Here is a 14941-nt window from a genome sequence, read left to right on the forward strand (position 1 = left end):
GGCTGGAAGAGATGAAGACATGACTTTGTGGAGTGTTCATTACTATGCTGTGTGATATTAAACTCTTGCAACAGTGGTGGTGTTGGCATTTTGAGTGAATTTTACCAATGTAAGTTTAACAAACTATTAATACAAACTAAGTACAATAATTGCCTGGAGAGCCAGCACAGTTGTTGGCGTGTTTATGACACAGCATTGTCATATATACTGTACAGTTGTGAACAAAAGTCCTGATGACCTCTCTTGCTGAACCATGAACCCCGATGTTCAGATTCATGAATCCAAAGTAGCCATGGACAGAATAATACACGAGTGTCAACCGCTTCAGGTTTACGAGTCTGAATCTTGGGGTTCGTGGAACATAGGAGTGGCGACAGGACTTTTGTGGATGACTATACTGTACATCATTCTTTGAACCTCCTCAGTCAGAGTTCACAAGTCACTAATTGATTTGGGCTCTCACATTCCCCATGCTGAGTAAAGTCATTAGATTTGTTAGAATGACACCTTCATCTCTCACCATATAACACAACTCCAGAACATTCAGTGTGAAAATGATTCAGGAGACCAAAACTGTCTGAGGTAGAGGGCATCAGTCAACACCCTGCACTGTGAGACTTGCCTTATATATCACCAAGGGTTACATACACCTGGTTACTGTATGTTAGGCTGGGTTATTTTGTTAAGTGTTTTTATTCTGTGGAATATACAATAATGTTTACTTTACATGCCTCTACCAGAGAATGAATTCAATAATCACCATTTCTAATTTTAACACAGATTTTGTGGTTGGTTAGTTGTCCTCTTTCACTGATAATCTAGTTGGTCAATAGATAGTTTCCATGGACTTCTGAAAGCCCCCCCCCCCCCCCCCAACCTCCATTGACCAAGTTTGAACCCTTAATGAACTATCAATGTACTGTATATACGTAGTCATAAGTGTTTGGATGCCCTCAGGTGTAGTTAAGTTTATTTCAAACTATCTTATGAGTTTTGAAATGAACCTGACCTTGAAGTGAACTTAACCTATCCTGAGGAGTTCCCTCTATTTAAGGCTTTTGATCTTCTCAGATTACTTCACTGAGCATCACTAATGCTTTCTGAACTTTTCTGACTGAATTTAACTTTAATCTTCTGAAATGCCCTAGACCCTGCAGAAGGCTCACTTGAGCTTTTGTAGACTCTAGTTGGGGTCTGGCTAACCTCCTGAAGTGTCCTGGTTCATAGATGTACAGTAGTCTGGTAAAAGTCCTTTAACTAATCTCTTACAGTATAAGGATTATTATTATGATTTTGTTTATGTCATTTCACTTAACAGTTATAGTGACATACACTATTTGCCTGGTGTGTCCATCTGTCCATCCAGCCATTTGTCTGTCCCTCTTACTTTGGTTTCCATGAACTTTCTTCTATCGTAATGGATGGCTCTCCACCAAACATGATAATAGGTGTGCCATCACTCAAGAAAGAAATCTATTGACCTACAGGAAAATAGGTCAAAGGTCACGGTCACTATGAAAGGTCCAGTGAGTGTTATGTCCAACACAGTCCTATGCAGTCAAACAGTAATTGTCTTTTAACATCTTGAATCTCCTTAGACCTTGGCTGAGTTTACTCTTTCCTTCAGACTTCCCCATGGCAGCAAGAGACCTATGAGACGGCACACACAGATAAGACACAACACCGCCAAGACAGCTTTGAAACAGCACCTGAAGGGTCCATTTATGATGAGGAGGAGCAGGGTCAAGACGACTACTACGATGACTATTACGACGAACAAAGGCCCAGAAGACATTACGACTCCCACGTGAGTGTACAGCTGACACATTTATCAATAGAATTTATAACAGGTGATGATTACAGATGCACATGGCTCACAAATTCTGTATTATATTTTTTGTAGGCTGATAATGTACCTAGCTTAGGCATGTGTTTCTTAACTAATTATAATGCATTATTCTTAATTAGACTCAACAAGAGGACAAAGTGCCATTTGTCCTCAACATTATGGTAGTCTAGCTTGCATCGTGCCTTTCATGTAGTCATAGTGCGAACCTTGAATAATTAAAAACCAATAAACCGTCCTGTCACCTTTAATCACCTGCCGGTACCCAGGGCGTAGTTTTTGTAGCAGAGTTGCATTGATTAGACCCGTAAAGAGGGAAGAGAGTTGAGGATCATAAATACCAACTTAGATGTAGACGTCCGCTAAGTTAAGCCTCTGTAACCCATAAGGACCCATACTACGAAGAAGATTACTACGACGATGACCGCCGTTCTCGATGCTATGAGTACGATGACTACTACCGAGACTCCTTCGAGAATGACGAGGTCTCTAGCATTGTGGATACTGAGAGAGGCCTCCCTCGTTACCCGTCACAGGTAAGAGGCGGTTCAAAACGACCACTGGCAGTGTTTTCTGCTTCTTGTTCCATCTTGTGTTGTATCTCAATTAATTTCTATAAATGTTCTCTGTTTGGAAGCGTTTAGTCAGAATGTATCCCATATCCCGTCGACAGGTAGGTTTTAATTTGTTGTAGAATTATATCCATGTGTTAAATATTAGACGTGAGACCAATATAAAGTGAGAGGACTGTATTTAGAGGTTAGAAAAGGCTTCTTTATGGTCTTACTGAACAGATGGGTGGAGCCTGTTCATGCTGTAATACATTAGTGTTAATCTTATAGTAAGTGATTGAATGACAACCTAAGCTTAATATATGAAGCCACTGAAGGTATTAAAAGTCTCTATAACACAACACTAAAGTGAACAAAGTACAATATTATGTGATCCTTTTGTCTGTACTCATTTGACTGTGGATACTGTATACAGTCTCACCAGTTTTATCACAAACATTATTGACTTGAACAGCAACTCCAAGAAAGCCAAAAAGACGAATAAATTTAATTAATATCAGGACACAGTATCAAAAGGTCACTTATTATAAATAGATTTTTTTCTGCAGACTACGTGATCCTTTACAGTACAGATTTCAATACATACATTGGTTCATCATACAACCAGGAACCTTTTACCATAAATAGTGTATAACTGTGGCTACATGTCTTGGGTATGTGACTTTACACCGAAGCATAAAACTTGCATGTTACTCATCACTCACAGCATGAGTTGCTTGCTTTCGATGACTTAATGCTCAAACACCAAGATTTTTTAGTAATAAGAATAATCTACAGATACTTTATTTTTAGTAACAAATATATTCATTAATTTAGTGATTTATACAAGTACAGATATCTGTCTGTTGGAAACATTCTTGGCACAGTAAGTTATAGTTTGATGTCTTGTATGTGATAGTATTAGTGTGTGTTGATGACTGTCACTCTTCATCTTGGAATATCCTTTGGCAATAGATCTAAGCTGTTTGTTGCTGAGGTATTGGTGGTGGTGCGCCTTATTTCATCTCCTGCTACATAGTGGAGGGGACTTGGCAATTCTATTAGACTGTGTGTGTGTGTGTGTGTGTGTGTGTGTGTGTGTGTGTGTGTGTGTGTGTGTGTGTGTGTGTGTGTGTGTGTGTTTAAGTTGTGATTATATCGGTTAATAAGATGAAGAATTAGAAAGGTATTTTTCGTCTTTATTTTGGGGAAATTCTGATCATATTCAGTTGTGTAGGATACAGGATAGTGTAGGATACAGGATAGTGTAGGATACAGGATACAGTACTTGTAGTCAGGAGTTTGGAATACAATACTGTAGTTAACATGTGGTAGCGAACTTAAACTGAATCTTGTTGTTTTAATTGTATTAGGATCTTTAAGTCCAAGGAAAGAGGTTCTAGAACATTTTCTGCTTCATTTTATGTCCACTTGAGTTTGAGAAAAGGTGTTGCTTCATTTCGTTATCAAAAACATTTGTTAAGACTTTACTGGATTTCATTTGTTCAGGTCTCCATTTGTTCACACATTAGTTTGAACATATCTGTGTTCTCTCTATAACAAATAAGTTGTTCAAAAAATGTAATGAATCTTTATACAGGGTTATATGTTCCTGACAAGAGTATCAGGCTTATACATTGGAGGGAAAGGTCATAAATGTCCAGTAGATCAAAGGTTGGTGTGTTATTTTAAGGTTGTAAAGTGAGGTCGAAGGTACAACTGCCCACAGGTAGGGTCATTTGTGTCCTATTTTTGTTTAATTGTGTTTTTTTTTTGCTTTTTATAATTGATGCTTATCTCGACAATTAAGTCATTATGCTGCCTTACACATTCTTTGATGCAGAATGATTAATTTTATTATTGGGTGTTCATTTATCTTTTATCTAGATTTTTATTTAGGAATATTAATAGATTCCTCTCTGGCTGCCACAGACCAACATCTGCAGGTGACTTAAGTACTTTATTTAATAACTTTCCTCATTAACATTAAATTAAGATGTTAGATAATTTCAGTATTAATATTGTAGATTAATAACTGATGTAATGATAATAATAATATAACTGATTGAAGTAAATGTTTTAGTTTGGTTCTTATACATTACTCATTTGATCTCCTCAAACATGAAGTAGAAATTCATGTTTTATCCCCCGTTTCATTATTCAAGTTCAGGTTACTTTTTATGGCAGAATAATACCCAGCCTCGTCAATATTTGTTTATGAAAGTCAAGATGATGATACCCTTAGCCTAGGTCTGAATGACTGGATTATTAAATTAGAAAACAAAGAGGATTTACACTTAGAAAATATATAGGTAATCTGTGTCAAGTTAAACCAGTAATCTAGAAATTAAATTTGTTCAGGCAGACCATCTCTCTCAACCTCTTCTCTGTAATGGTGAAGAAACACACTCACCCCCTCACTCACCCTCAGCTCTTTATAATGATGATACAGTTTATTAATTATACTTCTGCATCAAAGTAGAGACTAATGAGTTTATAACAGCCTGCAGCTCCCTCCGTTACTCCAGTCATGTCCTGTACTGTAACACTAGCATGTATGTTTTATGCAGTAAGATCCAGGCGAGTTATACTTGCTGTGTCCAATGATGTTAATTGCCTTTATATCTCTCTAGTTGCTTCTTGTATTCGTATTAATATATTCTCATATCAAGGTGAGACCTGTGAATGATAATGGTAAGTTCTTCTGTTTTTACTTATTCTAAAACCTTAATACACTTGTACATAATAACTATCCTTTTATAGTTTCTCTAATTTAGTTGTAATGTAAATACCCTAGATTCTTTTTTACATAGATTTATTATTGTTATTAAACTATGGATAAGTCATATTTGAAAATGTAAAAGAATAAACAGATCATATCTCTCTCTGATTACTATTGTTAAAGGTTAAAATGTGTAGTAGATAAAATTTTCATTAATATGTCCAAAAAATATTAAGATGAGGGATACAACATATGGCTAGCAAGGTCTTCCACCCTGTCAAGAGTCTCCCGTTGTCAGGGGGTTGGATATCATAATAGCACAACACATTATAAATACAAACTGACTTTATAAGATCTATGTCTGATTCATTGACATGTGAAGAATCAGATTAGCTGCTTCATATTCTCACCAAGGTTGTTCTTTGATCCCTACAGTGATAAAGATTCATTCTCATGATGTAGTCACTCCTTGCCTTAGCAAAAATTGAATACATTTACTTAGATTTGGGGTTTTCGTTTTTGTTGATAATTGAAGACTGGGTTTTAACCAGTTTGTGGTAAGAGTTTTAAGCAAAGTCGAAATTAAAAACGCGAGTAGGAGTATCAGACCTGAGGCTTAAAGATGTTAGTTACGCAGATTCTGACCAGGATAAAGCTGAGGCATTGAACAGCTTCTTTTCCTCGGTGTTCACAAGAGAGGATGCAACTAACTTTCCTGCGTTTGAGGACAGACGGTTCGACACAGCACTGACCCACATTGTGTTCACAGAAGAGGGTATTAGAAATAAACTGTCCAGGCTAAAGGTCCACAAGAGTCCCGGACCTGACATGGTGCATCCTAGAGTGCTAAGAGAGCTGTGCAACGAGCTTGCAGAGCCCCTGAAGATCCTGTTTTGTAAATGCCTGGATGAACAAATGGTCCGCAGTGAATGGAAAGTGGCTTATGTGAGTCCTATCTTCAAGAAGGGCGATAGTCACTCCACGAACAACTATAGCCCGGTGAGCCTGACCGGCATAATATGTAAAGTACTTGAGAGTATTATCAGAGCTGCCGCAATGGAACATCTAATACGAAACAACCTTGTAAAGGATTGCCAACACGGTTTTATGCCGGGGCGCTCCTGCTTAACACAACTGCTCAAGGTATTGGATATTTGGATCCATATTCTGGAACGGGGTGGTAATATCGACAATATTTACCTGGATTTTGCCAAGGCTTTCGACAGTGTACCCCATGAAAGGCTGAAAATCAAACTGGAAGGGTACAGAATCCGGTGAAATGTCCTAGCGTGGATAGAAGACTTTCTACATGACCGCAAGCAGTGTGTGGTGATTAATGGCACGAAATCATCATCCGTACCTGTCACAAGCGGGGTACCACAGGGCAGTGTATTGGGCCAGCTGTTGTTTGTTTGTTTCATAAATGACATGCTTGACGTTTTACACTCCTCCATACAAATGTTTGCCGATGACGCCAAGTTATTTCGGGAAATCAAGAACCAAGCGGACTGTGAAGAGCTGCAGAAGGACCTCTGTGGGCTCCAAGAATGGTCGGAGAAATGGTTGCTGAGATTCAATGTCACGAAGTGTAAGAGGATGCACCTGGGGCGTACCAACGGTAAGGAGGCGTATCATATGTCCCAACGGGATGAAGAAACTGCACTATTTGAGATTGAATGTGAGAAAGATCTAGGTGTGTATGTTGACAATGAGCTGAAGTTCTCGGGCCATTGCGAGAAGAAGGTAAATCAGGCAAATAAATTATTAGGTCTTATAAGAAGGTCGTTCAGTTATCTAGATGGTCCGTCCCTCGTAACGATCTTCAAGAGTGAAGTGCTTCCCCATTTGGAGTACTGTCACCCCGTCTGGTTTCCGAGATATACTAGGGACTGTCAGTTGATTGAAAATTTTCAAAGGAGGGCCACCAGACGGGTGCCTGCACTTCGGCACCTCAGCTACCCTGAGAGATTGGAGCGCCTGAACTTGCCTAGCTTATACTACAGACGGGCAAGGGGTGACCTAATTGAGGTGAATAAGCATCTCAGGGGGCACTACTCAGTCGAGTGTCCTTACTTGCAGCTGGCGGACGCTCGTCCCACAAGGGGTCACAGCTCAAGGTTGAAGAAGCCGCAAGTCTAGAAAACTGTGAGGGTAAACTTTTTCAGAGTGAGAGTTGTGAACTCTTGAAACAATCTACCAGAAAGTGTTGTGACGGCACCGAGTGTGAGCTCTTTCAAGACAAGACTTGACCAACACTGGAGCAGGTTCAGGTACATTCAGGAGCCGGTGCATGCCCAGTACTTGCCAACAGTGCGTAACAGAGACGTGACCGATCGCCGAAGCGGCTAACGAGTCGATCATTTGGTGAAGATGATAAAAGAAAAGGAAAAGTAACAGAGACGTGACCGATCGCCCAAGCGGCTAACGAGCAGATCTTTTGGTGACGAGGATAAAAGTAAAGTAAAAGAGTGGAAAATTCTGATACAGATGTGAATAACTGAGAAGGATTTTTGGAGACTAGAGACTGTGTGTGTGGAAAGTGTTTCTTGCTATTAAGCAGTTGGGCTCCCTGACAAAGTTAGGCTCTGTCAAGGTGATTCTTGATGGTAGTATTTACTGGTTACACTCATGAACGGATATAATATTAAGAATTATATCTATATTTTATATCACCAATTGTTTTGATTGTAAAATGAAACACTTCAGGTAATTATAAAAAAAAAATATTAATATATAAATATATTCTACCTATACTCATTGATGTATAATTGTACCAATCTAACTATAATCATTTTCTGATGGTGAAGAAAGGTACTGACTCAAATACTTTTATTGTCATAGGGTTCCGAAGAGATCTTCCCGGAGGGCGACGGCCAATATTCTACTGAGTACGAGAGTGGAACAGAGTCCAGGGAAAATGTCAATGCTAGGATAGAACCTTACCCAGGAGACCTCAGCAAGGTGAGTCAATATGTGTCTTGAGTATAACTATGTGGAAGACCAGGACACTATCTTCACCACCCTTAGTAGACGAGGATTTAGCAGTAGGAGGAGAAGGAGGAGGACAAAGAGGAGATTTAATAAAACAGGGAAAAAAAGAGAGTCACAACTTCCCCATCAGGAGGAGAGGCAGAGATAAACAAAGACCTGAGAGACATAACAGAACTAACATGCATACAACTCTCACATAAACTTTGTAGAAAGATATACGTGTACTGTATACTGTAATTACTAAGTCGAGCATTTATTTATTTATTTATATTTATTGAAGTGATTTTAAAGGTTGATAATTTGAGAACCACAGAACATATAACACAGGATCAGTTAATACATCTATAAAGTCATTTTTTTTACCCAACAAAAGACAGAAAGTGTTTGTCATAGTTACAAAGAGTGAGCTTCATCCTGTGAGTTTTCCTGTACACAAGGTGAGCAGTTCAGGATTTTACAAGTTAAGGATTATACAATAAACAAAAATAGCAGAAACCATAAGAACTATTAAAGGACACCTAGAAAATATACCTGTGTTCATTTTTATGTAGATTAATACCCCAAAATAATTGTATAAACCAGTTGTATATCTTGAAATGGTGCTGCTGTTTTATGTTTTTGTTTTATATTGTTTACAAGAAGCAGATCTGTAAGTGAATATATAAGGTAAGTCAAGGCTTTAGTGTAGTATTAGTGTCGTTGTAGAGGTGTAAATATGTCTTGATCTGTACATGTGTGGTAATCTTGTACAACTGTCATGAACTGTTCAGTATACAGTGTTGGCCTTATTCTCATACGTGTCCAGTGGTGTGAACATATCATACACGTTAAGAGTGTTGTGTTCTCAGCCCACGACACAGTTTACTCTTTTGTAATGATAGTTTCTTGTGATTATATAATAGTTTACTGTGGTGTGAGCTTAAGACACATCATGGTTCTTTTTTGTGGTGTAAGCTTAATCACACTAAGTTTTCTTATGTAATATGTTCAGCACCTGGAGAAGTTTTGATGTAAGGTTGGATGTAAATTGTTCATTGGAAAATGCTATGCGGTCTTGGGTTTTTCTCTTCCTTTGATGTAATGACACCGTCCACACTCATCTGAACTGTATATATATTGATAGATATAAACTTGCAGATATATATATATACTATGTATATAGAATTCAGATTTGACACATCATGCATATATATTTTTGTAATTACTGAAAAAACCAAACATATTTATCATCCAAATCAACTCTCTCTATTCCATTTCTGCCACCTTCTTTCTTTTCTTTGTTATTCAATACTTCTTTCTATTCCTTCTTTTGTAGGCAAAAGAGGAGAAGCCAAAGGAATCTAAGGTGAATATTTCTGCTTACATTAATCCTGCTAGATTTTTCGTACTCTAGTTATTTTCGCTTGCCATTCGCGTGTAAATTTTAACAACACATAAAAATCAAAATAACTTTGAAAATTTTACAATCTTGACTACAGTGTCTACTTACCAGACTGTAGAAAATAATGTGTGTAGCTTTATTAAGATAATTGTCCCTGAGGTAATGAAGAGTATAATGTTGGTTTTGTGAATGAAATTTTTGAAATGTCTTCATCTGTCCACTCTACAGCAGTGATGTAATAGGTGAATTTGTGTAGCTTTTTCATTTTTTTTAACTAATATTAAAATTTTGCGTATATCCTTGACTGCAATAAGGCTCAATTGATTTTATAACATTTGTGCTTTGCATTTTAAATCCAGTTGTAAGTCATAGATGCTTGAGTTGATCATTACTCATCTTCAGTGTTGATAATGGAAACTGATCGGTGCATTGTGATGTCTTGACAACCCTTTGTCTCCAACGAGTTAACTTGCCCATGTTAATGTCTAAATGTCTTGTCTTAGTCGAACGCATTCATAGCCTTGTGGTGAAATTTGTATACTGTACATGTAGTAATATTAAGCGTATTATTACACTATAATTTAACTGGTATTTTAAATGATTCGGATGAAGCAAGTTTTCATAGTGAATCAGGTTGAGCTTTTCCATGTAGTTCACACAGCATCAGCTACAGAATGTACCTCATTGGATTTTTTCCCTTTTGCAAGTAGCAGAAAAATTTAATTTGTTTGGGTTCCATCAATTCATCATTTTAAATGTAGCAGTCAACGCGAATTTTAACTGTTGAATTGATTCAGTATTTTAAATGTAGATCATAGAGACACTTTTAGTACAATAATCGAATTATTATTTTAAAATTAGACAATAGATCTAGTCTTACAGAGGCACACTAGACCTAGCTGTGATAGTGTTCCTCCCTCGGCGGTATAATGACGTACTTCCGTTATACTGACTTTTATCTCTCCAGTAGATGATATATTTTTTTACTCACTGAACCCCTTGATTAGTTCAGCCCCCAGCCCCGTTTTACCTACTACTTCACCATGAGCAGTTTCTCCTTCCATTGTGTTTAATTTTTCTCCGGCATCCCCACAAACTCGTAAAAACCCAAAAGAAATAATATAGTTTTTCCAATAAATAACTTAAACACTTAATCACAAATCTATAACCTGTTTTTTTTGGGAATGGCTCATGTGACTGTATTGACACCTCCGTTACCTCCTCCGCTTCCCAGATCATTGATTTCGACATGAAGACTCGGACGGAGCTCGCGAAGGCTGAGAGTGATACCACTAAGGTGACTTTTAGTTCCTCCAGTGCATGGTTAACTCTTGCTATCGGCAGCACTAAAAATATCTCAACATACAAGTCGCTCAATATCAGACAGACCAACTCCCCCCTCCCTTAATACACTTACTTGAGGTTCCGCTGCACTCAAGTCTATTTTTTTTTCTTTTTTTTTTTCTTTTTCCTTTGGCCGTCACAGCACACGTATCCCCTGAGCTTAGTCATGCCTCTTAGTTTACCCATAGTAACTGTGTTCCTTCTCTTATACTTCTCTTCTCAGTTACACTCTAGTGCAGAGCCTCATAATTGTGCCTGAGATTGCTTGAGAAATTACCATTACCAATTCCATGGTTGATAAATCAGGCTTCTAAATGGAATCCCTTGTGGTGTAGGTGATTAAAAGCCTTATTAATTAATGAACTGCAAAAGAGATGATATGGTAGAGGAAGTAACTAAGTGAGAGTGAAATAGACTGAGAAATTTATAATGTTAGAGTTAGTTCATGTAAGTAAGAGGCTGTGTGATAGGTGGAGGAAAAAATGGGGAAGGGAAAAGTGAGAAAGACTGAGAGAGAATGAAAGATAGATAGCGAGAGATGATGTAGTAATACTAGAGAGAAATAGAGAGGATGAGAGGAGAAATTATTGGAAGGAGAAGTGAGAGAATGAAGGCAGATTTAGAGGTGAGTAAAAGAGGAAAGCAGATAGATAATAAATAATGAGAGATAGAAAGAGCAAAAGAGGTGTGTATGGCAGTGATAGAAATGAAAATAATGTGCCATTTAGAAATCTATCTCCCATCACACCCAGCACTTCCTCTTGCATTCCCTGGAACCACAGGCACCATCTCCTCCAAGTAACACCAGACTATATGCAGTAACTGTTAGTTCCCACCACAGCACAGTAGTCAGTCATTAGTGAGCACCGGTTGTCGAGGCCCAGGTTCCGGGGAGTGTCACGGGAGCACTAGCCTGAAGCTTTTTTGCCACCCATGGCATTGTCGTGGCGGCTTTCTGTGTTGATGGCACTGTGGTATTGTTTCTAGGCACCTGCAGGGGGAGGGAGGCCCACAGAAGCCTCTGCAGATAAAGAGAACAAAAAGATGAGTTTCGATGAAAAAATGAAGCAGATGTCAAAAGGTGTGCCCTCGGCGGCGACCACAGAGAAGGTGAAAATCTGCATGCTTTTCATGCATGCATATTGAATTGATTTCCCAGGAGTAAACAGAATGATGTTTACTAAAGAATATATATTGAAAAATGTAGAGAATAATAATGATGACTAGTTGTAGTCCTTAATGGGACATTCTTTTTCTTTTTTTTAATGCAAATCTTAACTTTTTTTGTAAATGTTGTCATCATATTCGTGTGTACAACACATCACAGGGTGAGGATGTAAGGGAGACACCACCACAAGTTCAGCCTCAGGTTCTGTCTCATGATAGACAACCTGAACAAAGGCCTCCAGTACAGCCTGAGAGCCAGACCCAATCTCTTGCAAAAACCCAGGTTAAAGATCAAACTGTATCTCAGTCTGAATCCCAGGTTGAGAGTAAGACTGAGGTACAAACTAAAGCTCAGACACAAACACAAGCTGAGGCTGCAAAAGAGCCTGAGACACTGGCTCAAAGTGGTAAAAGTAAACTGTTAAGTTTTGAGGCTAAGCTCAGAAACCTTCAGCAGGGCCAACCAACCCGCTCTTCTCAGGCACAGGTGAATAGTGCTGTCACTTTGATATGTTTTTATGTCTCTCTGGAAAAGAAGCATTTCTGGGAATCTTTAAGAACCAGTCAAACATCTTTTGCCTCTTATGGACTTTTCAAGCGAGATAATCTTGCTTAAGTGACTCTGATTTACTTTTTAACTTTAAGTCTCTTTTGGGGCATGTTGAGTGACTTACCAGTGGGCCTCGACATAGCATGCTTTATCAACCGCTTCTTGCATGGCAAGCACGAAAGCTGAGTTTGACGGATTTCTGGGCACCTGCTGCCAAACTGACACCGTCACTTTATACCAACTTTCTCTCTTGTTCAACAATACAGTACTGATGATTTGTTAATGCCATAGGGCTTCAAGAGGGTCATATTAATATCCTCTTATTTTTTGTCTTCTCCCTTACTTACAAAATTTTTCTTGAGATTTTAAATGCCCTCTGACTTTTGGAGGGTATTACTGCAAGCATGTCAGTGCTACAGAAGAGATATCATTCTCTTACCGGACTGTTTCAATGTCATGGAAAGAGATGAGTTTTACCTGACATGATAATAGCACTTCCGCATGAATATCTTGGATGTCTTCTATAAACCATCTTGGACTGTTAGCAATGGATCTTTGCTCATGTTATATATCTTCTATAAGTGTCAAGAGGATTTATGATGCTGAGATTGCTTGATAATCTTCAAGGTATATTTTTCTGATTTCCAGTTTCCATCTCCATCTGTTACTGCTTATGGATCTAGTCTCTCATAAGAGGCTATTGTTTATCTTATGTAATTATCAGTGTTGGACATTAACATTTTGATGCATCTCTCTTAACACACACACACACACACACACACACACACATACTCACACACGCACACACACGCACACACACACACACACACACACACACACACACACACATACACACACACACACACACACACACTCTTGCAATTGCATCCTCATTCATATGGTAATTATTTTTGTTATGAATATTACTAATATATTGAAAATCTGAATATACTACATCCATTACAGTTATTTCCACCACTTACTGTACTGGTTAGAGACCAGCCTTTGTGTTACAGCTTCTGTTATCTCTGTAATTGTTCAAGGGTGAGTGACACTTTGTTCATATTGTGAGTTTCACCTGTTTAAGGCATGTTGATTGGTCGAATGGGCCATTGTCCTCAAAGGTCCCAACCAAACCTTACCATAAAGACTGGGACCCAGTTCTAATGGACCCTACATTGATTAGGTTAGGTTATGGCCCATTAGGACTGGGGCCCATTTGATCTGCAACTATTAAGGCACTAGTGTGAAGACAGACACTTGTCAGAGTCTCATTTCTCTTACTGCTTACTCCTAAAGCTGCCATAGTTGCATTCTTACCAGCGTTAGTAAAGCTTCTCAGTAGTATTTAGGGTTGACTTTGTTCTTGGTTTTGCTGGAAATAACATTGTTGTCATATGTACAGTACTCAAAGTGGGAATAACCGGCCTTTCTACTATGTGTTCAGAGTGGTCCCTCGACGGCCACCTTGAACCGACCGGCTGAACAGGTAAATAGGCAGAGATCCTTCGAGGAAAAAATGCGACAGATGAAAGGAATTCTAAAACTACCGGCACTACCCACCTCCCTACCTACCTCCTTGCCCATCAAGGTGATTTTTTTTTTAAATCTGAAAAAATTGGATTCTGAAATTTATGGAGAAGTGTAACATCAAATCTTCATTCTTGAAACATACCTAGGGTTGATATGATAAAATCACTTCAAAACAAATTTCAAAATCTTTTCTAAATTTTTTTTCATCATACGTTGAATATGAATTAATATTTTTCTGTTATTTATTTGTTTATTTTTTGCTATAGTTATACAAGACATTTTTCAATCTTGAAGATAGCAAAGGAACTTTCAAAAACAAGTTTCCTTTAAACATCATATTTTTTCTTAGATACCTGATTTAACGCGGGCCTCAGTGCCTAAACCTCAAGACAAGCTTAGAGTCCTGTCCAGCCAGCCTGCCCGTGAGGAACAGGTCAAAGAGACCGAACAGCTGCCTGTTAAGAAGGTGAAGTCTTGGCGTAGTTGAACACTTCATTTATCTCAACCACCCATACTTGCATGTTTATCACAAGTTCCACCTTGCCTGTTTTATGAGCGTGGTTTTCGTCTGGAACTTGTGGAGCTTCTGGTCCTCAGACCAAGTGTAGAAGGACCCCACTAAATCTCACTCTGTTTGGGGTGATGTACGATGCTTCCTCCCTGTAGAGTTTGTTTATTAATCATGTAACTTATAGATGTGAGAGCTTTTGTTGCTGAACTAAACTAGTCACTCCAAAATTGCACATATGGTGACTCAGTGATGTACAGCTGAGAAGGGTTGTAGGTTGTGAACTGTACCACAGGTATCAGTGATTCTTGTGACTCACATCTAAATGTTGCTGGTTATTTTAGCAAC

The 14941-nt window shown here is 38.4% G+C and overlaps 1 protein-coding gene across 1 annotated transcript in view; it reads left to right on the plus strand.

The window, feature by feature from the left end:
* Positions 1-14941, plus strand: part of LOC121865276 — a gene marked incomplete at its 5' end in the record, with an annotated part of 105981 nt that overhangs the window by 75725 nt on the left and 15315 nt on the right. Inside the window, 7 exon segments of the mRNA XM_042364631.1 lie at positions 1628-1807; positions 2236-2382; positions 7961-8080; positions 9426-9455; positions 10726-10788; positions 14000-14143; positions 14435-14551. Coding sequence (XP_042220565.1) covers positions 1628-1807; positions 2236-2382; positions 7961-8080; positions 9426-9455; positions 10726-10788; positions 14000-14143; positions 14435-14551 — 801 coding nt within the window.

This window comes from Homarus americanus, unplaced genomic scaffold, assembly GCF_018991925.1.
Source record: "Homarus americanus isolate GMGI-L3 unplaced genomic scaffold, GMGI_Hamer_2.0 scaffold48830, whole genome shotgun sequence".
Lineage (NCBI taxonomy): Eukaryota > Metazoa > Arthropoda > Malacostraca > Decapoda > Nephropidae > Homarus > Homarus americanus.